This window comes from Mixophyes fleayi, chromosome 2, assembly GCF_038048845.1.
Source record: "Mixophyes fleayi isolate aMixFle1 chromosome 2, aMixFle1.hap1, whole genome shotgun sequence".
Taxonomy (NCBI): Eukaryota; Metazoa; Chordata; class Amphibia; order Anura; family Limnodynastidae; genus Mixophyes; species Mixophyes fleayi.
Genome location: NC_134403.1, coordinates 99583169 through 99609294, shown reverse-complemented (window position 1 = coordinate 99609294; position 26126 = coordinate 99583169). Strand labels below are relative to the sequence as shown.

At 39.5% G+C, this 26126-nt stretch overlaps 1 protein-coding gene across 2 annotated transcripts in view; it reads left to right on the top strand.

The window, feature by feature from the left end:
• Positions 1 to 5262: 5262 nt before the first annotated feature.
• The window catches only part of CNMD (chondromodulin), a 32591-nt gene continuing 11727 nt past the window's right edge, over positions 5263 to 26126 (top strand). The window contains exons 1-4 of one of the 2 annotated variants that reach the window (XM_075198036.1): positions 5263 to 5404; positions 6972 to 7112; positions 14933 to 15073; positions 23325 to 23438. In XM_075198036.1, the coding sequence (XP_075054137.1) occupies positions 5333 to 5404; positions 6972 to 7112; positions 14933 to 15073; positions 23325 to 23438 (468 nt within the window). In that variant the 5' untranslated portion in view covers positions 5263 to 5332. The remainder of the gene's footprint in view (positions 5405 to 6971; positions 7113 to 14932; positions 15074 to 23324; positions 23439 to 26126) is intronic. The other variant, XM_075198035.1, reaches the window with a different exon arrangement.

Sequence of the window (26126 nt, the reverse complement as noted above, 5' to 3'; positions counted from 1 at the left end):
TGCTGTACTAAAGGAAGGCCCACTCTCCCCAAAGCCCTCATATTTAAAATTCAAAGTAGCCAATGAGGTAATTGTCCTGCTGTCACCACGCCAGCCCTCCCCAGAGACAATTGAGAGTAGAAAAATCAGAATAAATAAGGAAATAGGAATCAAGAGACAGAAACAGAAAAGGTTAAAGAGAATGGATCAAACATACTTGGTTATGTCTTTTATATTTGTTATTGAAGAACTGTCTATGAAATGTGCCCTCATTTGAGTCACAATCGCACAGCTCGGTCAATTAAAATTGTCTTACACAGACACATTCCCATCTAATTTCACAACTGCTGAGCACGTATGGATGGATGGGCTGAAAATAAATTCTTTGCTACACTGCTGTAACTAATACATATTCAACAAGTCCACCCAGTCAGTCATGAGATGTGACAATGTGATTGGTATGGAAAATTCTGATAAATGTATTATATGGCTGTCTCACTCATAACTATGGCAACACATTTACAATTTATTTAGCACTAATGATGCATGCAGTTCTTTACAACATAGTTACTGCAGGGAATTATAATACAACATGTTTAACAAATACATTAGTTCCTTGTTGATTAAACAGACAGTTGTTAAGGCTCCATTTCACAACTGTAAAGGTACAAAGCATATTGTACCATGGTCTTTTTTTTTTTTTTTATAATATGCACATATTTTGCCATTGTTTACATTCATATTTTTAGTTTTATTACATTTATTTAAAAAAATTAAGATATTGTGACTAACTAATAAACTAAGATATTGTGACCTGAAAAGTGAAACAGCGAGAGGTATATTTACTAAGCAGCGGTTTCAACAAACCGCCACTTCTGTGCGCTTTTCCGTCATTTTTTTAAAATGCCAATTTTATTAAAGACAAAGCCTGATGGGCTTTGTCTTTAATACAATCGGCATTTTAAAACATGATGGTAAAAGGCTTAGAATTGGTGGTTCAGTAAATATACACCCAAGACTTTTTCAGGGCTCCATTTACATACACTGCTCTCTGAGTCATGACATTTTGCCTCTCATCTCCAATCATGTGGGCATAGATTTTTGGTAAAGCAGATAAAGGTAGGAAATATGCAGATAGAACGGCAAACAAATGAGAGAAGCATAATATTTTGGGCCCTGGACACCACGTATCTGCCTTCTACTTCTCCCTCCATCCGTAGAATAGGGGGGTTCACATTCTAATTGATCACAAGGTCATTGGGAGGTGATGTCACTATGAACCAGACCACTGTTATTCTATAGTGTAAAACCAACCTCCTGTACATTCATACAGGGGCTGATTTATGCAAATGTACCCTGGGTGCAAAATTTACTTCCTGACAAACTATGTTGCTCTGCAAGAGGTGTCACTGCCCTGACTCGTCATGCATCTGAAGACAAATAGGGGAACAACTCACTATTTGTTGTGATCACAGGGAAAATTACCAACTTATAGGGGAGAGGCTCCAATTGTCAAAACTACAGCGGAAACCCTGGCTAGCTGAGAGCTGTGTCTCACGTAGGATAACCATAATTTTACCAGTTTGAGCCATAAATAGCTTATGTAATTTATTATACACATGCACTACACTCCCGACTTTTCACATTTTTACTTTGTGTGTGTGTCACAATTTTGTTTTTTAAGGTGCAACTTATTGGCAAACCTCTCCCCAAGTTGGCGGAGGCTCCCTTCTTCTGGGGAGGGGGGCTGAAGATTAATTTTCCTGAGGTAAGCTCTGGCTGAACTTGGAGAGAAAAAGGTTCATCCGAACCTTGAGCAGAAGTGGGACTGAAAACCCTTGACCTCCACTGGGGCATTAGGTGTTGGGAGGTTGGGATGTCAAGTGCCTCTCTAGCTTCTGCCTTATGGCTCTAGAGGAACAGTGCCCTTTTGGGAAAGATCCAAAGACCCAATCCCCCAGCACAACATGGGCACTGCCTGGATGTTTAGAGCATGCACTTCGGCCCCCCCATCAAGGACTGGCTGGCAAATTTTAGCCCAGGGAGTCGAGACTCAGCTCAGCAGCCTATTATGAACATTTTAAAAGAAAAAAGTGCAGATATTCCAGTCACCCAGCCCAAGATAGCCCATTATAGGACCGGCCAGGGGGGCTTATGCCCCCAGTCCAGCCAGCCCCTGGCTTCAATTAAAAAAAAAAATCATAGTTTCACCCATTTAATATTCTGAAGCCTTGTGGGGAATTGTTCTGTGAGTCTGCAGGTTTGATTGCAGAGCAGAAAGCCTATCCTTCTCGGTGTCATCTGTTGTACATAAAGCAGGAGTCAGAGAACAATTGCCCTCCTGCTGTCCTTGCCAACCTACCCCATTGTGACCTTGGGGTAAATGTATCAAGGTCTGATTTTTTCAGCGTGTTAAAATCACGGCCCGCGATTTTAGTCCAAAACTCATCAAATGTATCAAGCTGCGATTTTTACCCTGATCTTCAAAATCTCTGATCATCTCTGGCGCTTTGCTGCGATGTACAACACTCCCGCGTTTAGCTAACTATCCTGTGTTGTAGCAGCGTGTTCTATATACCCATCACTGTTACACTGCCTGTCATACAGCCGGAGGTCCAGGCAGCTGTCAAAACTGTAAAAAATAGACCAAAGTTAAAAAAAAAAAAAAAAAAAAAAAAACGTGGGGTCCCCCCTCTATTCACTATTAACCGTAGTGCTGCCAGACTACTGCTGGTTTAGTGAAAATCAGGGGAAAAAATTTGCATGGGGCCCCTCGATTTTCACTGAACCACTAGACAAACCAGCCGGGGTTGCTGGCACTATAGCAGGGGGACAGGCGGCAGGGGTCCCCCTGCCATAATGACAAACCAACCCTAGGCTGTTCAGCGCTGGGCTGAATTCCCTAAGGAGTGGGGTCCGTCGAAAAAAAACGAGTACCCCCCCCCCCCCCCTTCCCCTTCTAGGAACAACCAGCCCAGTGCTGATAGCACTAGGGCTCTTCCTACACCCCTGGGCAGTGAGTGTAAGGTAATAAATGACGATTAAAGTATAAATAAATAAATAGATGCCATTTTATTTTGTGGAATTACAAGTCACAGCCAGCCAGGGTGCCATCAATAGTGTGGGAAGGCTGATTCTTGTATAACTACAGCATACCCATGGCAGCCAGTGCATGTTGGCACTTTCATACATTATGAAATGTATGTGATTTTAATGAGGGAGTGGTGGTTTATTTAACAATTTTCTTTTGTGGAACTACAGGTCCCAGCCAGCCGTGGGTGTCAGAGCATGTTGGCACTTGTGGTTCTCCAAGTGCCAACATGCCCTGGCTGCCATGGGTATGCTGGTGCTTGTAGTTCTACAAGTATCAGCATGGCCACACTAGTTATGGCACCTGGCTAGCTGCGACTTGTAGTTCCACAAAACAAAATGCCGTCTGTTTATTACCCTACACCCACCACCCAGGGGTGTAGGAAGAGCCCTAGTGCTTTCAGCACTGGGCTGGGTGTCCCTAGAAGGGGGGGACGCTCATTTTTTTCGACGGACCCCACTCCCTAGGGAATCCAGCCCAGTGCTGAACAGCCTGGGGTTGGTTTGTTATTATGGCAGGGGGACCCCTGCCGCGTGTCCCACTGCTATAGTGCCAGCAACCCTGGCTGGTTTGCCTAGTGCTGGTTCAGTGAAAATCGGGTGGACCCCACGGAAATTTTTTCCCTGATTTTCACGGAACCAGCAGTGCTCTGGCAGCACTAGGGTTAATAGTGAATAGAGGTCGGACCCCACAATTTATTTATTTTTTAACTTTTATTTATTTTTCACAGTTTTGACAGCTGCCGGGATCTCCGGCTGTATGACAGACAGTGTAACAGTGATGCTAGCAGCGTGTTCTATCTGGAATCTTTTAAAGCAAACTCAGGAGAGTTTGCTAAATCGCAGCTTCATACATTTTGATCTCTATCAATTTTGGAAATAGCGAACTTGACAGAAGCACAACTCTGGCGATTTTACATGAAATCTCAGCTTCATACATCTGCGAGTTTCAACTCTCTCAAGAAAATCGTTGGATTTGCAAAATCGGACCTTGATACATTTACCCCCAGGTGTGTTTCTTGTTATTTTCCGTGTTTATTACTTTTCCTGTTCTTCGACTAACCATGTCCTTTTTAAACGGATCTTGGTTACTTAATTTCTATTTGTAGAACTCTTAGGGGCCTATTTATCAAAGATCTCTCCCCTCTAATTTAGAGGTAAATCCCCGAAAACAGCAGTTTTCGGGGACTTACCACTAAATTACTATGTATTATTGCAGCATCGCAGCAGATATCTCAGATATCTGCTGCTTTGCTTCTCTCATCGGTTTACTGAGCACTCCCCATAACAGTGTATGGGAAGTGCTCAGTTACGCTATGTATCAATGACTGATACTTAGTTTTCAATCATGGTAATGTACGCCATCTGAAGCTGGCGCCATCTGAAGCTGGCGTACATTACCATAATTGAAAAGTTTCACTGAAAACAGAGCTGCTCTGACGAGCAGGGCTGCACAGCGCATGTGTGGAGGGATCATGTGATCCCTCCACACTTGCCTCAGGTTCCGTCAGACAGGGATCTTTGTGCGCATGCCCGAGTTTACTGGTCGGCGCATGCGCACAGGGATTGAAAGAGGGGCGAGCAGCACCGCAGAGGGAGGAGAAGAGAAGACTTCAGTGACAGGTAAGTGTTAATCTTCACAGGAGCAGCCGTTTTTCGGAACGGCTGTTCCTGTGTTGATTTTTTAATACATATGAGAAACTTTTCAATCAGCATCTATGCGATGAGGATTGAAAAGTTTCATTCATATTATGCGGTCATTGGTAAATAGACCCCTTAATGAGATATGTTTAAATACTGTACATTAAAACCTATGCTGAATTTAGAGCAGTCTTGTAAACATGAGCAAGCCCGTGCTGTCTAAGCAAAGAGCAGCAAGTTGTGAATGGTGCTGCTGTCTCAACTGGGGGAAAAAAAACTTGGCTCTATTCATTGTGGACAACACCTGATCCTTCAGAAACATGTTGGAGGAAACTTTCTGGCGCGTCTGAAATGCATAATGGAGCATGTGTGTGCACAAGCTGATCTCTACTGCCTGCTGAAGATGAGGGGGGAGGATAAACTACACCACAAAGAGAGGGAGGTGAAGGAGGAATGTACAGGAGGATGCTGCAGAACATGGGAGGATATGCAGCTTGCTGGTGGTAGGTGGGCAGGTGCTTATGGCACATTTGATAGACAGGAGGGGTCACGTGTTTCTCTCCTGTCCTCCACAGAGAGCTGAATTTGGGCTTGGGGCTCAGATCAGGATCAGCAGTACACAATGGCAGAGAGCTCTGAGAAAGTTCCCATTGCCCTAGCGGGGCCAGAAGATGTGGAGCAGTGCCTTCCTCCAGTGAGTAACATTGTACCTGCAGTTCTACAAACTTATACACAACTTTTCCTCCAACTAAGCTGAACATCTCTCTGGAAATGGGAATGTGATTCACTTCGGGAGGGGTTAATCAATGCAAAGCAAATCCCCATGACAGACCAATGGCCATATTGACGTCCAGAGTTGGAGATGTATGTTGTTAACAGAACGTCCTGACGTATGTATGAGCTTTGATGCGCACAATGTTCCCTGTTGGAAAGTATTGTGTGGTACCAGATACTTTGCAAGGCAAGAAAGGCTGTGCTTTACTCTGTATAGGTCTATCTCATATTAACTTCAGGGTTCCAGATCCCCTATCTATAGGGACGTAGGTAATATAGAACACCATTAGTATATATGTGATTTAAACGTGGCAGTATATCATTTTCCCAGGATTACTTTGTTTTTCATGCTATAACATTGAGCAAGCTTAGACAAGTTGGACCTGTCCACTGTTGTGGAACTACATCTCCCAGCATGCACTGCCAGCTTCTCGCTGTCCTTGAAAGCCGTAGATCCTCAGGTAGCCTAAAGCTGCCTCAGATGTTAGCACTGCAATGGTTAAATCCATAACACATCAGGTTCTCAAATGTATGTAATGTAAGCAGCTGTACACAAATAATGAAGAGAATGAAATTCTGACTTGGTTATAAGGGATTTGGATTATGAGGGAAGAGGACATAAACTTGGAAAGGTTAAGGCAATTAATTAAACTGTAAATTAACTTTCTCCATATGCACCTACATAAAGATAGGTTTTAAATGTGAAACTGCATGCAAGGATAAAGCAAGATTGTGTGAGGTATTTTCAGCAGGACAAATGTTTGATTTCTGTTTACCCCTAGAGAAAGGTTAATTAGATCATTTCCCTGCACACCTGCAAATGCAGAGATTAGTATTGGCGTATATGTGTATTAATGTACTGTTGTTGTTGTAAGTAGCAATGTTACTAGACATGATGTTAATAATGTGGATTTCAGTATCACAATGTGACAAACATCCAGTGTTTTGAAGGCATATGCAATCTTGTTGTATGATTGCCATGTTATTAAAAATCCATAACTAATGTTTCAGGGACAGTGCCAAGAAAGCACAAATTTAGTTTTCCAAAAAATGTTATCACTGGTGGAATTCCATAGCAGTTTATATTTTATTTTAGAGATAGGCAGCCTGTGGCTCTCTTGTGGTTATGGAACTACAAGTCTAAGCTTGTCTGGAGGGCTGCCGGATTCATTTGATACGTAATGAAGGCCCTATAGGGGAATATAACCTCTTCTAGTTTTAATTCTAAAAAATACCATTACCTAGTACTTTGTTTGAAGAGCATTAATTATATCCACTCCAGTTTCATCAGTGGTTCCATAGAGACTTGGTACATTCATGTAGTTGCTTAAAATCTTCTACATGTAAACAAACTTTCTTTACCAAAGAGTGAAACGTTTTAGTGAATCTGGTGTAATAACACGGACAACTTTTATAACGAAGGCAGCAATATTGTTGTATTATATATGTTGTATACTTGATGACAGCTTTGCCCCTTTTGACTGTAGGCGTATACAGCAGTTACAGTGAAACCATCGAACAGTGGCCGTCTCCTCCGGATCGGAGCCGTGGTGCTCATCTCCGGAGCTCTTCTGCTTCTGTTTGGAGCAATTGGTGCCTTCTATTTCTGGAAAGTAAATGACAAGCATGTAAGTCTCAATATACCTGTATTGTCTGTCATGTCAGAATACAGCTCACACAAAGAACATCTGTCCTATCCTCTCCTATTGAAGCTTGTGCTCCTGCAGAGCAGATGTGATATTCATGGGGTCATGAGGTGTTGACTTGGAACTTATTCACTTGTCATAAACTAGTGACATAAATCCTTATTATCCATCTAGATCATTACATGCAGTACTGATACTACAGTAATAACACAGAATATGATCACATAATTTAAACAACATTTATAGAAAATTAATAGGCCCCTGGCATAGAAAAATGTATGTACTGTGCGCTTTTAATAGAGAAATAGTCTCTTGATGCGGTTAACGGTCCACAGAACACATGAAACGTGTTGTTATTCATTGTGACGAGATTCTCTATTTTTATCTATTTTTGGATATTCTGAGACATAGAAATGCATAAAATAATTAATCATTTAATTTGACTGTTTAACCCAAGTACAGATGGAAGGATTAATTGGTGGCAGCAGAAATTGTGAAAATGGATCATTATAACTGTAGTGAAAAAAAGCCATGTGACTTGTTGCAATAATTAGCTTTAGAGTAATAATTAGCCACAAGTAAAGAGCTTTGCTTTATTTCGCAGTATAAAAAAAATGTAAAAAAAAAAAAAAGTGTATTTAAAATTTTATTCCCCCACTTTGATTGTGTTGCTTCTTTTAAACTGTCAGAGCTCTGGATGTGCCTTCAAGGGATATGTACAGGGATGGCCCACTCTTACTGTGTTGCTTATGGTCCTGTAGGCTGAGCTGGGTCAGTGGTGACTGCTTGCAGACAAAAGCCCCTTTATGTCGGACTCAATCAGCTCTTGTATATCAGCCAGATACTTCCCCCAGCAGCAGCATGCCATGAATGTAGTCCAGTATTTCTAAACCAGATAGACTGTTCTTCTACAAACAAGCCAAACTAACGTGCATTTTATCTTTCTGCATAGAACTAATTCAACAGATCTAATAATATCATAGAGTGTTTGCTATTGACCTCATCCTGCTTTTTATCAAATGTAGAGTCCTAGCTTGTACATCTCTGCTAAATTAGAAATGTTCTCATTCAGAACTCTCAGATGACAATGAGATTGTACACATGGATACAATATCCAGACTGCTGTAAAATGTCTCAATACTTTACATATAATAGATAATAAAATTAGTGCGGGTTATAATATTGTGAAAACCTATTCCCAGAGTGTCTATTATTTTTGTTTACAATTTATTTTATTTGTGACATATATTTGTGGGTATAAATATACTAAATTGTATTATTATTGTGGATAATAAACAAGTTAATAAATATATAACATAGAAACAATTGTTTATCTTATTTCTCCTGTAATATGTTAAAATGAACAACTAGGAAATTCAGGGAAACTACATCGGTGAGCTAATCGATTAATGAGAGAATATTTATATTAAAGCTTCGTTTACTTAATGGATCATTGTTCCCCTAACATTCATAAATCATCATTGTTCTAATTTGTTTATTGCAGTCTGACAGTGAAAAAAGAGTGTAGCTTTTAGTACTGGTTAGGTTGTAGGATGTGGTAAATGGGGGGGAAAAAAAGAGTTTATTTATGCTAATACGTCTAGGCCTCAAGCTGGAGTCAAAGAATGTGTTTAAACATTTGATAGCGAAAAAGCATTCTATCATCATCATCTATTTATTTATATAGCGCCACTAATTCCGCAGCGCTGTACAGAGAACTCCTTCACTATTAGGTTTTATTTAAATTTAACAAAAACCCTCTAATACACAGGGCCATCTCTTCCAATGGACACAATGGGCAGGGGGCCCGTCCGAGACAGCACTGCTATATATATATATATATATATATATATATATTTTTTTTTTTTTTTTTATTTATTTTTTTTTTATTTTTTATTTTTAAAAAGTGATACATATATATATATATATATATATATATATATATATATATATATATACACACACAAAAAAAAAGTGATATATATATATATCTATATATCACTTTTTTTTTTATGTGTGTATATATATATATATATATATATATATATATATAGGGGCCCCGGAGCACTGCTTTGCCCGGGGGCCCATAATATGGTTAAGAGGGCCCTGCTAATACAGCTGGTATAATCGCCTTCTCAGCGTAGTAAAAGAGTGTATTCTTAAATCATAGAATCATACAGCCCAACCATCCTAATTTATACAGCACAGCCCCAGTTTGAGGATAGCTTTGTCCCACAGGTTAGAAAATTGGGAGGTATGAACCATTCATTGCTTGCTGCATCGCAGAGCTGTGGTGAACGGTTGCCACATGGACCTGCCACTGCTGCGCATGGCAAAGGATGGCTGTTCGGAGTTGGGTAACGGGCAATCTAAAGCTTCAAAAGCGCAAAGGACACCATGGGGGTGTGGTCATGACCCATTGTGCCATGGCCACACCTCCTCAAATCCAATGTAGGGAGGTGTGATATACCATAGGCACGAGTAAGGAAGAAAGCTTAATTCGCAATCAGCCAATCAGAAGGGAGAAAGTGAAAGTTCAGAGGCACCACAGGATCTCCCAGAGCCGTCCGTGACATATTCATGCCATCTAAACCATTTCATTATGGGATCGGAAGCGGATGTCGTACAGGGCACATCAATTGTCTCCATCTCAAAACTATATTGGATTTTAGACACAACCCTGGTGATGCTAGGAGGGGAAGGGGACTTCCAACACTGAGCTATTGCTGCTCTAGCAGCTATTAGTATGTGTCCTAATAGGTAACGGTTATACTTGGGGATGGCTGACGGATATATATGTAGAAGAGCTAAGCCGGGATCTGGAGTAATAAAAGCTTCTAGAACAATAGATATCAGGGCAAAGATCTCTCTTCAGAACATCTGGATCACTGAGCATGTCCAGAAGATATGATAAACATCGGCTATATGGCCACATTGGCACCAACAAAATTTTGATTGGCTTGGCCATATATTATGGAGACGGTCTGGAGTGAGATAAAGTCGGTTGAGAAGCTTAACGTGCATTTCAGTATAGTTAATACATTTGGACATGCGATGTGAGGATATGTAGATATTTTCCCATTGCTGCGGGGTGAGATTTAAACCAATATTTGCTTCCCAACAGAGATGGGTTGGGACTTTGGAGGCTGGAACCAAGGACTGAAGGTACTGGTACCAGAATGTTATTCCTCCTTTAGTAGCAGATTTTGTTAATCTGTCTATGACATGAGCTGGTGGCATAGATAAGGTGTAGGGGATTCTAGAGGCTTTCCCCACCCAGTGTCTAATTCACAGATGTTTAAATAACTCTGATGCAGGCAGATTATATTTGCCCCTAAGCAGGGTAAAGGGGAGAAAAAGGGTTTGGGCAAACAACTCTGACAAAGAGGCTATCCCTCTATCCCTCTATCCCTCTATCCCTCTATCTTTCTATCCCTCTATCCCTCTATCCCTCTATCCCTCTATCTTTCTATCCCTCTATCTTTCTATCCCTCTATCTTTCTATCCCTCTATCCCTCTATCCCTCTATCCCTCTATCCCTCCATATGGTAATGTTGAGATCTGGAATAAGTTTTGACAATGCTTGGAGGGAGAGGTTATGGGAGGGGAGTGCAAAATTTGTGTGTGACCCAATGACTTTGTCCCAGACCTACAAGGCGTCCGAGATAGAAAGTAATTTACAGACGACCAAGGGGCAGTCAGATTTGGAAGTCCAGAGGAGATTCGGCAAGGGATAATTTGCACACAAGGCCCTCCCAATATCAACCCATGGCTTAGCAGCATGAGCTAGCGACCAATCTCATAGATGATTCAGTATACAAGCATCCTGGTAATATGTTAAATTGGGAAGCAATAATCCACCCCTCGACTTCGGTAGGGACATGCGCCTGTGAGTGAGAAGGGGGCGTTTTTGCCTCCATATGTATGTCATCATCAAGGAGTGGAACCGAACCATCATTCGTTTTGGTACAATGTATGGTATGGTTCGGAAAATATACATAAGCTTTGGTAACAACACCATTTTAAATGGGCCATTTTAAATGGGCCATTTAGGAGATATCTAAGTCAATCCAATTTTTAGCTAAAGAAGAAAGATGAAGAAAAATCGGAGAGAAATTAACATCGAACACCGTAGATAAATTGGGGGGAATATGAATGCCTAAATATGGCAAAGACTCTTTACCCACACAAAAGGAAATTTCTTTTGGAGGTTCAGAAGTGAAGATTGCGGTATGTTAATAGGAAGGGCCTCGGATTTGGTAATGTTCAGTTTATAAAATGAGGCCGCGCTATAGCGATCTAAAATATACTTCAAGGTTAACAACGAGGTCCCCGGACTGGTTACAAACAGAAAGACATCATACATTAAAGGGGAGAAAGGGCACCCCTGCCTGGTATCATTAGTGATGGGGAATGAAGGGGATAAGAAACCGTTGCTAAATACCGTCTGTGACTATTTTATAGTATACAGCAGAATTAGGTTAGAAACATATTTAACAATATGAAATAATCATTCCCTCACAATTACCCCTTCAGGCAGCAGCCATCTTATTTGTGCCTCTGTATCTGCGAGTAACTTGTCATTTATCCCTGCTCTTCTCTCCTCTACCTCCTGCTGCATTTCTCTGCATCTCTGTATTCAGTCCTCAGTATCTGTGTATGTGTCCTACAGACAAGATACTAAAACAAGACATTGGACTTTGACAGGGTCTCAGAGTGCAGAAGTCAGATGACTAGATATAGTAAACCAAAAAACTATGCTGATCTTTACTTATTGCTTACATTGCTAATGATAAACTAAGTAACCAACCATAATATTTTAAGTACACGGTCCCTTAATATCTTCAGTTTACAGGTGAAAAAAATGATCATAGCAGAAAAGGATTAATTTAACAAAATAACAAGCTATCACAGCTAATGTAAGGAGATGACAACAATTATTTATTTATTTTGACGGCGTTTTCTAAAGTTGGTTAATTGTAACTTATTAGGAGATAAATTCATTAATAATATATTTGTCTTGGATTCACAAACACAACATTACCACTTAATTCTAAAACACTTTCAATAAAACCGTTTTGGAAACAGCATTTTATGTGTTCGTAAAAAAAAAACAGCAGATAATCTGCTATTAATTCATATAAACAAAGACTATAGAATCTGCTCTTTGCTGTAACCATAGCTGTTTCCAAAGCAGCGAACACTCACGAATGCTACATCTGCTGAAATCCAGTTCCATTGAAGTGAATGCAATATGCTCCAGCCTGTCACACACACACTGTAAAGCTTTTGAAGTATCAAAACAGCATTTTCCTTAGCGGAAGAAAAACGCTATTGAAAATATCTTTTTTTTTTGTGAGTGTTTGTAAGAAGCAGGAATGTAGGTGTGACACCGACCAGCGATTCATGTGATACCAGTAAGTTCGGAGCAACAGTGTTCTAAGTAAATGTTGTACTTCATAGATATATAGCTTATGGAAAATATGACTCTCTAAATAATTCATATAATGGTCTTATAAACATATTTTTCATCGAGTACATGTGAATCGGTTACATCTTTCATCAGAATAAATTTTTAGGGCAGCAACATTGTAAATGGAATTCTGAAGTTAAAGTGCCTGTGAACACTTCATTGTCTCTTTCGTTATTTATTAGATGCAAAATAAACACATTTTCACCCTGCACTGTTCTTTTGAAATTCAACTTCTCTGAATATTCCTTTTCCACCAAATCATAGTTTACATACTTCCCTGTTCCACTATTCATCTTCTTCAGCCCCCCAGAGTCTTTTGAATACTTTTCACGGCTATTTAATGGCATTAGAATACAATTTTCAGAAATGTTGCTGTTAGCCATGTGTGTTTTATCAGATCATGTACAAACATTGGGCACTAACCATTCCAACCATGATGGGCATCTCTGCATGATTATAGCCCCATTTCACTTTGTTTTCAATGCTTAACTTTAAGCAAAAGAAGTGATGCAAAGCAGTTCATCTTAAAAGCATATATTTTTTAAGGATAAGAACTTCTAGTGGTGAATCTTGAACATATGGAAACAGGGCTGGTTAAGAATAAGACAGGATATCAACTTTGACCTCAAGCTTGACAAAGCTCCCACCAGGGTCTCCTCGGCTTGGAAGAGTAATATAAAAATGTATTTATTTATTTATTTTTAAATGCATTTAATGTGTGAATGTAAATAAGGGAAGGATCATGAAACGTGGTGTATTTACTGCAATAAAAATAAATATAGATGCACTTTGCTTTCATACCAAAAAAGCACAAATAGTCTCAGAGAATCCATTCATGTCAACAAAGTAAAAATAAAGTTATCTCAAATGATGCATCACAAAAATTTTCACACACCAGTTTGACAGGAGCATTAGGTATAGAAACTAGCGAGTTGGCTGAGCTATTATTCTCTGTGTTACTGTTAATATTGTAAAGCTCTAATTGGCTACCAGTTGTTCTAGTCTCGCCAACTTAATTTCTTCCCATTTTTGAAGAATGAATGCAGTAGGTGCTCTAAGCCTCATCAAATACTCCTACAAATTGATTTGGTCAGTAATGGACAAAAACACAATCCTTCGGATATTAAGAACTGTTAAACTGAATGAACCTGCTATACGTATTTACCTTTTTTCCATAGTAATGCACCAAGCATAGTCCGTTTCAAACAACATATTTTAAGTTTTCACTTTTATTTTACAAATAGTATATGCAGTTATGCCATGCTATGCATGCCAAGTATTTAATACCTCCCTATATCACTCGCTGCTCCTTGTACAACACACTATGTATACCCTATCTGAAATATTAATCATATTATTATAAACCGTACAAGTGCAGGATCTATGGTTGAGCTTTAACCCAAAACTACTTCAGGATTGCTGTTGCTTTGATACATCGTCAATCTAAATTAAGTCAAACAAATCATTTCTGTCCTCACAACATTATGCTAAAAAGAAGGTATATATAGTTCTGTAGCATTTTGCCTAAATCAGCTTTTGGACTAGATTACCACAGTTACCAATTGAATAGTATTATGTTGATCATGTTTAATGGTTAGGTCGTAATTTGTAGGTGTATCGTCCTATGTCCAGGTGGCTCACTGTACATGCACCAGAAACGCACATGCCTAGAAGGTGCCATCATTATGGTCTTATGAGTAAAGAGCTGGGGCCTTGGGTGGGTGATCCAACATTGCTCCAGTTCACATAGCAGCCCCATTCCCTGCAGTGGCAGCATTTCTGCACTGCCTATGGCTGTATAGAGTCTAATAGAATTGTTCTATGATTATTGCCAAAGGTCAAGTCATGTTAGGTAGGTGTAATGTCCGATGTCTGTAGGGAGTGTAGTAGATTTGTTCTATTATTCAATCCAGTGGTCAAGTCATATTGGATAGGTATACTGCCCTATGTCTACATAGAGTATAATGAATTGTTTTATGCTTACATCTAATGTCAGGTCTTGCTGAGTACATCTAGTATGTATGTTTGGCATTGTAGACTACATGTTTAATTTGTATATATGTTACATTCAAACTGTCAAATCTAGGCTTTGAATAAAAATAATCCTGGCATTGTATAGAATATCTAAATGTCACACTTTACCTTACAAACAACATGTCTGCCAAACAAATACCATCAAGAGGTAGAAAACTTTTACCCACCTGTGCCTTCCTTGTTCTGCTCTGATATATTTTTTGACTTTCTTATTCATTTTAGTACTGTTGTTTTAGATCACAAAATCATTCAGTTAATTGCAAAAAAAAATTAAGTCTATATTGTTTTTTTACAGGTTTATAATGTCCATTACACGATGAGTTTCAATGGCAAAATACAAGAAGGTTCAATGGAGATTGATGCTGGGAACAATCTAGAAACATTCAGGACTGGAACTGGCAATGATGAGGCTGTGGAAGTCCATGACTTCCAGATTGTAAGTATTGTTGTACTTGTCTCTTGCAGGTCTGACCTGAGCTGGCTCTCTGTGCAGGAACTATAACTCTCATCACACAAGCAGCTCTAAAGTCTGGCAGTGGGACTACATAAGGCAAAGACTCCCAATAAAAACAAAAATATATAAAAAGTGAGCGTTCCTCTATATATGTGGCAGCCTACAAAGTGAAACAAGGGATATCACCTTCCTCAATCATAAAATATTATCATGAGAATAATTCCCCTCATTTTCACGATAAATATAAAAACACTATAAATTTAACAGTTAAATACCAATAAAAGTCCAAGAATTATCCAATATTTCTTCTGAGTAATATTGTTCAATCAGAGCTCCCCAACATGTAAAAAAAAGGAAAAGAGATATAGTGTAATACGTGAAAGAAAACACAAAGACACATGTTTCAAGTGAATACTGTTCAGAATAATGTAAAAACAAATACTTATAACATTAGTGCATGGTGTGTTATATAACAGTAACCAGCCACCTATAAGTATAGGGTGGACTATGCAGCAACACAATGAAAACAGACTTTCTTCCAGGTGTCCCCTTTTGTGAATATGCTTACTTGATTCTAAATGAAAACGGGCATATAGATATCAAACCTGTTGAAGATATATTGATTGCTCCACTGACTCCTCACCAGCCATCAGGGATTTAACCCAGAGAGAAACAAAAAGGGAGTATATAGTGCATTATCTTACTTTTTATTGTTAATACTGGAGGTGCAGCCTGGAAAGGCAGATGTCCAAAGTCTCTTCGAGGCGATCACCTTGAAAAAGGCCCGACATGTGAAACGTGTTGTCGGCTATTTGTTCCTCCCTGAAAGAGACTTTGGATATCTGCCTTTCCAGTCTGCAACTATAGTATCTTTGGGGCCCTAAAGGGTTTGTGTTGTGCGCTTACATCTGACATCTTCTGGCATGCTGATAGATGCCTCTCCATGAGAGTGTGTTAACTGTCTAAATTTTTTTAATACACTTGGAATAGTGATTGAATCCCCTGAAATCCTAGGCTGTAGTAAGAGTCCTCATTGTGGTATATTCCGGCTCTAGACATGTGCAGAGCAATTTTTTTGCCAAATATGTAATTTATCGGCATATACGTTCCTTCATGACTCAGACCCACTATGTTTACAATTGTATGTAAACAATATTCAGACTGATGTTTGTGAAGCTAAATTTTTGGACAGTCTGAGTGGCAGATTGGGAATTGTGAAAGTGATAAGAAGAAATCATTTAATGGAATATCAAACTCCATTCAGAACATCCCCAACATAAGTCATGTGTATGTTTAATCCAATATCTTAATTGCGTAATATAGTATAACGAAGGAATGAAAGGCTCCTTTTTTATAAAGAAATTTACAAATCCCTACTAATACATATCAAACATATAAAGTAATTAATCGCTATACATGCTGGGTACACACTTTTAATACCAGATATTGACATGTAGTATCTTATTACAATTCATACTATAATGGAAACAAATGTACCCCAATGGCTATGTATGCAGAGCCAGCGGAAGCCCTGAAGACACTCTAGATAGCGCCCCTCCACCTTCAGTAGTAGTGCTCCCTTTTGGCATTGTGCCCCCACCTCCTCTGCTTTTTACCTTAGTAGGTAAGTGTGGGCCAGCATCTTTTGCTCTTCAGACTGGGTGTGTGACGCTTGGCTGTGACATCATCATCATTTATTTATATAGCGCCACTGATTCCGCAGCACTGTACAGAGAACTCACTCACATCAGTCCCTGCCCCATTGGAGCTTGCAGTCTAAATTCCCTAACATACACACACAGACAGGCAGAGAGAGAGACTAGGGTCAATTTTTTTGATAGCAGCCAATTAACCCACTAGTATGTTTTTGGAGTGTGGGAGGAAACCGGAGTACCCGGAGGAAACCCACGCAAACACGGGGAGAACATACAAACTCCACAAAGATAAGGCCAGGGTCGGAAATTGAACTCATGACCCCAACACTGAGAGGAATTGCTCACCACTTAGCCACCGTGCTGCCCCAATCATCACACCAAAGCCGCAATGGTAGGGTCCATGCCACTTTAGGCACTAAGAAACACAATCAAATTTGTCTTCACCATCATAGCCAGTTATCACTGGCAGTAACCACCTAATCGCTGACAACTTGTCCTTTATGTCGGCGGTCGATGCCCAGGTGGAAGTTCTACAGGTGCATTAAAAACACTGGATGAGTGACACTATGTCACTCATTAAGTATTTTAGGCAAAATCATAGAACAGTCACTTTATGTTGCTTCCAGTCTAAATTAGTCCAGTTCGACGACCACTTTACCAGAATTTTACATTTCCAAAATATTTTTTTGTCAGGTCCAGAGTTTGCTGGTTGTTTACTGCAAACATACTGATTTGAAGTTATAAATATTAATAAGTTTGTGTGGCAGCAGGATATTGGAATATTACACAATGTGACATTCTGTGTATGTGTTAACGTCTGGTGTTCTAGAAGCCTAAGGAGTACATATGCCACTCAGATAACACCAGACATCTCTAAGATGTTTTTTCAGACCTTGGGGAAGACTTACTGGGTAGATTAAGAATATTTTACATTTGCATTTAGCGTTATTATTAAATTGTGAATCCTGCTTTTGTTGCACTGATCTTCTATGTGCTTTAGTATAGTCAAATAGTACATTATTCATGTAGGTCTTTGCCGACAGACAAATATCTAAGCATTTTAAGACCCGGCTTCTTGTTTATGGAAAAAAAGAAACAACTGATAATAGTATGACATATTCTAATTATGTCTCCCCAGGGAAAATACAAAATCCTTCCTTTGCCGTAGTAAGTGGTAACCGCATATCATTGTGGATCAATAATATGCCAATGCCGAAACTTGTTTAGCAAGTTCCAGTATAACTCTTCTATGTGCTCTCTCCATTTGTAATCATATTGCTTTACTGGAAACGTGTTATATTTGGTTTCTGGTTAAAAACAACAACAACAAAAAGCTTTTAAAGCAATATTTAGGAAATAAGATGCCATGAGTACTATACACCATGTTCATGTTTGTTATAATAGACTGTTTTGTGGTGTCACAAGACAACGTTTGCACTCCTATACTTGTGCACATCAATCTTAGTGCAACCAACCTGGGATCCTGAAGGTAATATATTTTGCAAAGGTGATTTCTCTTGCTGATTTAGGGCTTTACCTTTGTATAATGAATTATGTACCCAGTGCAACAAAACTGTCTGTGTGGACCTCTTATTATCGAGCTTCAGGGGTTGGAGACAGAGAAACCTGAAATTCATTCCCCACTTTGCTGGTACCAGAGATTTGTCCCAGTACAAAGGCATGGATTTGTATATGACCTTGTTAGCGGCTACTTCCAAAGACTATACATTTTCCAAAGAGTTGATGCACAAATGTGCCTACACCACATGTATTGGGGACATACCCTCCAGAGTCATCCATAACAAACTAGGGTGAATATATTTCACTCTTCTGGTGAAAGGGAGAGAAGAAAAGAGATAATTATATTTAGTAGAGTTTTGATTCTAGCTGCTATTAACGACTTATAGTTTGTTCATAGTCATGTGATTACCATTAAAACCAGTCATGTGACATATGTGCAAATAGACTTCTACACAACTGGCACAAAGGATCCTGTGTACAATTGTTACTTAATAGGTACAGCGTTCTCTCGTCCATGTCTCTGCGCTGCTCCCAATTCTGCTGCAGAGTGGCGGGCGCACCAGATTTACATAAGGGCAGACAGGTGACTGCTGATGCCATTCAAATCAGTAGCTGTTCAGTGTCAGAGTATGAGGTTTACCTTCCTCTGTCATTCTCTTTCACTATGTCACAATGTTTTGTGCTTTGCAACATTCCAGACCTCGTCATGTTTGACTCACCCTCCTGTCTAGTAATTTGGTTTTTCATGCTGTTTCTCCACCAGTTTGCCGATTCTGTGCCACGTTTTCCTTACCTACTAGCTTGTCACACCAGGGAGCAGTACTGAGGGCCACAACCTACATGCTTGCTGTAGTAAATCCCAAACATCCTTGCAGGGGTCCCTGGTGAATACCTGGGGGCCTGTTAGACTCTACACCTCAGTCCTACCAGTGCAAGAAGGATCTGCTGTCTCCAGGTCAAATTTCATAACAAAAACTTAGAAATAGCAGAATTTGAATTTATGGCGAGTAATTCAGGTCTGTAATTAATGGTACTGTACCTCCCAATAGTCTTGATTCACAGGCTCAAAGAGGATGGACTTTTACAATAGACGTTGACTCAGCAATCAGGTAACACTCTGGGGTTACCCTAGGGATGACCTTCAGTCCTGCCATAAAAACGACGTGCTCTAAAATCTGCAAATGGACAACTGAGATATAGGAAAACGCATAACTCTATAAGGCATAACTACAATAGTAAAAGGGGTGCAGCTGCCCTGCAGAACATACTGCAAAAATATCAGCACAGAAGGTATTCACATGCTTCATTCTATAGAGCTTTAGGAAGTGTTTTAATGCTCACTATTGTTATTGCGGGTGCAGAGATCCTGATTTCCAGTTTACTAGCATAGATGCAGCCAGATATTCAGACTCATATCCAACTCGAAGTTGCAATTTAAAAAAAAACCTCACTAGTGCAAGATATGGAAGAATAGCTTCTCAGGTGTATAACTTGTAGACTACCCATAGAGAGCACCTAATAGATTTAAGCAAAAGCTCAAACTATTGTGCAAAGCCTGCACTAATGAGATTTAATACCTTCACAACAGCAGTCTTTTAGCTGTATATATGGTTTTGCATATTATCATGTGTTTTTGCTATAAGTCTCCAGATGCATAGTTGTTGTTGTTTTGCATTCACAATTGCCACAAGGCAGACGATTTATAGCGTTTGGCACATTAGATTCATTATAGGATTCTTCTGCATTGTTTATACATTTTCTGCAATATTATTTGTAATCTGCAAATGGTTTAAACATGTGTGTCAATATTTTAACTGTTCCTCAAGAACTGGTGTGGTCACATGTTAGGGGTGTGGGCACGTCACGTTGAAGTGTACCATCTCCCTGGGGGGCATACCTGGCTCTTTTAAAGCACCAGGTCAACTCCCATCCCATAAAAACACCCATTCCTTGCTGGGAGCACCAGTGGCAGGTATGAGCGACATTTGCTCCCTGCCACTCTGAGCATGACATGCCTCCAACAGTACCGGCAGTCAGGGTAAAAGATCTCATTGTTGGGATGGCGGGACAGTCCCATAAAATTTGGACTGTCCCTACTGGGAGAGCTGGGAGGTACTGATGTTATAGATGCTCACCTTTGTGGGACTTTTCCAAATAGGTGTTCTTTTTCTTTATAGACACTGCTGATTTACACAAATAATCATATGATTTCAATGATACTGTCATCTAATTATTAGAAGTGTCAGAATAGGGACACAGCAAAAATGGCTTCTGCACCTATCAACACTATGTTAGGAGACTTTGAATGTGTTAATGGCCTGATACACCCTGAAAGAACTTGAGTAAAGTACAAGATAACAAACTGATAATTTACTTGTATCAGCCACGAGGGAGGGCCTAGAGCTTCTGTGTGATTTATGAGCCCCGGGATTAAACTTCCACTTCAATTACATATCACAAACAAGATGCACTTGGAACAATATTTGTGAGATGTCAGCTAAAATGGAATTATATTTTTCTGATGACAACCAGAAGCACTCAGCATCCTATTTTTGCTTCTGTTGCTGTTTATCAAGTGTGAATATAAAATCCACTTTATACTTGTGGTGTTTGGGCTACAGGATATGCCCTTATGGGTATAGCAATGTGAGAGGAACTGCAGCATAAATATGGGATTACCTAGAAGCAAATCATTATAGTATATATATTTTTTAAGTAGGTTAGGACTCTGACTATTCCTGTTTGCATTCTTTGCTGTGCTGTCACTTCAATGTGCAAGGCGAGAACAATCTACAGATATGACATTTGTAATTCTAAAATCTCTTGGAATATGAAATGTTTTTTATTTTACCTCAAGCTGGTCATTGGCATAGCTGACATTTGTTGGCATAGTAATAATAAGCATAGCTGCAAATCCTGTTACTGGATAAATGGCACATTTAGGATCATGTACAAAAGAGTGAGAAGTGCCAATTGTAAAGGGCTAACATCATGTAAGATATATTATATTATAAATTAGCCTCAAATCATTTTGAGATATTCATATAGTTGTCAAAATGAGACATTATCGATTCATCAGTCGTTCTAGTTTACAAGTTTAAATAGTTCATTGCTAGTGCAGCAGGGAAGTCTATGTACAACCCCTAGTTTAACACACTTATGTGAAGAGAAGGGATCAGCAATTATATTAATACTGTTTGGGATGGTGAAGCACTGTAACCACTAGAGCCTGGAACGTAGCCGCAGCAGTGGTCATGTATCTGCAAAATGATAATTAAATATAATAAAATAATAGTTACTCTAAAGTACAAAGATCTTAATGTCTGCCACTGATTTAAAAAGCAGTTTTTGGCTGACATTGACTGTGTGTGTTTCTGGATGGACAATTATAAACATGCATTCTGGAGTGGCCGCACCTCCTGTCTCAGCCAGTGGAACTCTACTAACCTGTCTGTCTACAAATGCTGCATTCTTGCTGCAAGCTAACGTACTTTGGCAGACATCTAGCCATAGTAGTGTACACTGAGGTCCAGGATGTCACCAAAAAAATGTTTGCATTGATTTTGGCTGCTTAGCATGTTTTCTAAGTGAGGCCCAGTGTGTATGTGAGTGATGTGTGCCTGAATTGTTGCATGATGCATTATGCACTTCACATCTAACACTACCGAAAGCAATACTGCTCATTACAAAACTATAGTCCCATCCTGTTGTCTGCTTGTGAGAATAGGGGTGGGACCCTGCACCCATGGTATATATGCCAGTGTTCTTACCATTGCCCTACTCTATCCTTCCCAGCCACCTCTACCGACATACCCTGCACCCATGGTATATACACCAGTGTTCTCATCATTACCCTACTCTATGCTTCCCAGCCACCTCTACCAACATACCCTGCACCCATGGTATGTATGCCAGTGGTCTCATCATTGTCCTACTCTACCCTTCCCAGCCACCTGTACCAACATACCCTGCACCCATGGTATATACGCCAGTGGTCTCACCATTACCCTACTCTACCCTTCCCAGCCACTTCTACCGACATACCCTGCACCCATGGTATGTATGCTAGTGGTCTCACCATTACCCTACTCTACCCTTCCCAGCCACCTCTACTGACATACCCTGCACCCATGGTATATACGCCAGTGGTCTCACCATTACCCTACTCTACCCTTCCCAGCCACTTCTACCGACATACCCTGCACCCATGGTATGTATGCCAGTGGTCTCACCATTACCCTACTCTACCCTTCCCGGCCACCTCTACTGACATACCCTGCTACCCTGCACCCATGGTATATACGCCAGTGGTCTCACCATTACCCTACTCTACCCTTCCCAGACACCTCTACTGACATACCCTGCACCCATGGTATATACACCAGTGGTCTCACCATTACCCTACTCTACCCTTCCCAGCCACCTCTACCAACATACCCTACACCCACGGTATGTACGGCGGTGGTCTCACCATTACCCTACTCTACCCTTCCCAGCCATCTCTACCAACATACCCTGCACCCACGGTATGTACGGCGGTGGTCTCAACATTACATTACTCTACCCTTACCGGCAACCTCTACAACAGAAATTTCACTAATAATTTATAAGCAAACGCCACACAAAATAACCCACACAAAAGAACCACCGCTTCTGCAGTGGTAAAAATAATTCCTGAGTGGTCAGTCTGAGGTCTGAAAGAAAATCAATGTGAAACTCACTAGGGCACAGAAATTTGTATTTTCTGACATACCAAGACCAAAACTATATTGACTGGTAGGTTAATTGGTTTTGGTTGGACTTGCCCCTGGTGCATGTGTGGTAGAGAATGTAAGCTCCACCGGGGCAGATGTGAATGGTTAATGCACTTCATAATATGTTTGCACTATATAAATAAAGGATAGTAATTATAATAATAATAATTTGTTCCTTCTAGAATAAGAGGCATTGAACATTTCTGTGCAGCTCAGAAAGATAATGCACATATTCTCGGGAAGTATGAGGATCTCTTCTGTGCTGGTGTATGACCATTGTGCTTAATGGTGTATATCTTTTAGGGTATTACCGGAATTCGTTTTGCCGGAGGAGAGAAATGTTACATTAAAGCTGAAGCTAAGACTCACATTCCGGATGTTGACAGCGTGACAAAGGAAAGCCTCACGTTTGAATTGGTAAGAACCAGACAAAAGAAATGAAAATGTCAGAGTTTAAATCCATTGTGCCCCAGAAATTTCATTATAAATATAAATAAATATATATATATATATATATATATATATATATATGTGTGTGTGTGTCATGTGATTTCATGCACTTTAGGATGCACTAGGTTCTTGTATGTATGAGAATGCAGCTAAATATCTGCCTAGTTTAAGTATTTGTACATAATAAAAGAAGCATTTGCTGGAATTTTAAATAATGCATTTGTTTTGATAAAGTAAAGAGTTCGCCTTTGCACTAATCTGCATGTTTGGCTGCCTGTATGCAATCACTAATAGGGGCTATATAGTGTTAAAAAATGTGTTATTATGATTGCATAGAAGGAGTACCAATACAAATATATAACCCATGACCTTTAAAGGGTTTGGTCCATCACCCCTCCCCATCACAATATATTTATGGCTGCCCCTTCCTATAGCTCTATAATAGTAATTATTCTTTTATCTATGTCAATCCCTCTGAGTGCAGTGCTGATGGCCAACGGCAATGTAATATTTACCATTTCTGGCATTCCCCGAGTATGTGATGACATGCTTCCTCTGAGACAGTTTCACAGCAACTATCGATCCAGAGCTGCTATCACAGTGATGACCTGCAGAACCAAAGCAATTGTGTTATCTGCCTTTTTATGGGGAATGTGAAATGAATATATTAATTAATGTTTATATTGTCTTTCATCATTATTATTACTATTATATGATAGATTGGTTAACATGTCATGTTCCTGTGGAACCTCTGACCACATTGTTAATGTCTGAGGGCCTGATTCATTAAGGATCTTAACTTGAGAAACTTGTTATTTCGGTCTCCTGGACAAAACCATGTAACAATGCAAGGGGTGCAAATTAGTATTCTGTTTTGCACATAAGTTAAATACTGACTTTTTTTTATGTAGCACACAAATACTTGATAGCTTATTTGTACACTGAAATTTAAAGTTGATATATGTGTGCTACATGAATTTGATATATATGTGCTACAGTATTTAACTTATGTGCAAAACAGAATACTAATTTGCACCATTGTAACATGGTTTTGTCCAGGAGACTGAAATAAGAAGTTTCTCAAGTTAAGATCCTTAATGAATCAGGCCCTGAGTCCTGACAGACATGATATATACTCCTTCAACAAAGCTGGCTGATAGAGACCACCGCAATTTTCTACGTAAATGGACCTTTCTTCTTTAATTTATTTTTTTTTAGGTTTTTTTTTGTTTTTGCTGAGAGAAGTAATTTTTCAAAAAAGTTAAATTATAATAAGGCATGAAAAAAAGCTCTACAAAACAAATGCTGACAGTATAGGGATTTCATCATGCAATGAGTGAATGCTTCTTTTAAAAGACTGGGTCTGATGGAGAAATATTTCAATCTTCCCTACATCAAAGGCAATTATGTTCATTAAGGAGTATTCTGCAGTGGTGATATTTAGAAGATCCATGTTTCAGCTATTGCAGACGATTCCTCTTGATCTGAACTCCTGGTGGAAAACTGGCAGAGATGCTGTTTTCTGCATCACATTTGCTACTTAGACTAAGAGCCAGGTGAATTCACAAATAGCTATATTTTATAGTCAGGATCCTTACTAGTGCTCGGTACTGCACAATCAGTCAATTATATCTAGACAGACCACTGATCTTTCAAGGATATTCATATGCACTTGACGTACTTGTGCAATATATCATATAAATTGCTGCCTTTAGGTCATACCAATTCTTCTTCGCAGGGTGTATTATCTCACAAATGTTTCTTCAGAGGCAACTCTAGTCAGTAAAATTAAAACAGGATTATGCATGTTATTACCCTCATAATTCTGTTTATTAGCCTTATTTTTTTAACTTTTCTAAAAGAAATGTATGGATTGTGCATCATTCATATCCTAGACACGTGTCATGGTTATTTTGTCCTCTGTACAAATCAAAAGCAATTACCAGGTGATATTCTCAATCATAATTATGGTTCAAAACCTCTGCAAGCAGTTTTTGTACTAGATTGCTTTTCATACTTGATGCAGACTAGAGGAGAGATATATTTAAAATTGACACTGCTGCACATTTATAAAATGTACTATAACTTTTAAAGAAAAATACAGAATTATTTGAAAAGAAAACATTTAGTTGCACATAAAGTGAACCCATCACCTGTAAACAGTGGAGGCTGGGCAGCACGGTGGCTCAGTGATTAGCACTTCTTCCTCACAGCACTGGGGTCATGAGTTCGATTCTCGACCATAGCCTTATCTGTGTGGAGTTTGTATGTTCTCCCCGTGTTTGCGTGGGTTTCCTCCGGGTGCTCCGGTTTCCTCCCACACGCCAAAAACATACTGGTAGGTTAATTGGCTGCTTTCAAATTGACCCTAGTCTGTTTCTCTCTCTCTGTGTGTGTATGTTAGGAAATTTAGACTGTAAGCTCCTATGTGGCAGGGACTGATGTGAATGAGTTCTCTGTACAGCGCTGCGGAATTAGTGGCGCTATATAAATAAATGATGATGATGCTGCCATTTTGTCAGATGAAACAACATTCAGCCTGTGATTTCACTATGAAACTAATGACATCCCTGAATAATGGGGCACTTTGCTTAATAGACACTGATAGTTCTTGGTAAATTAATAGGACAAATATTGGTTTAGTACACAAAATGG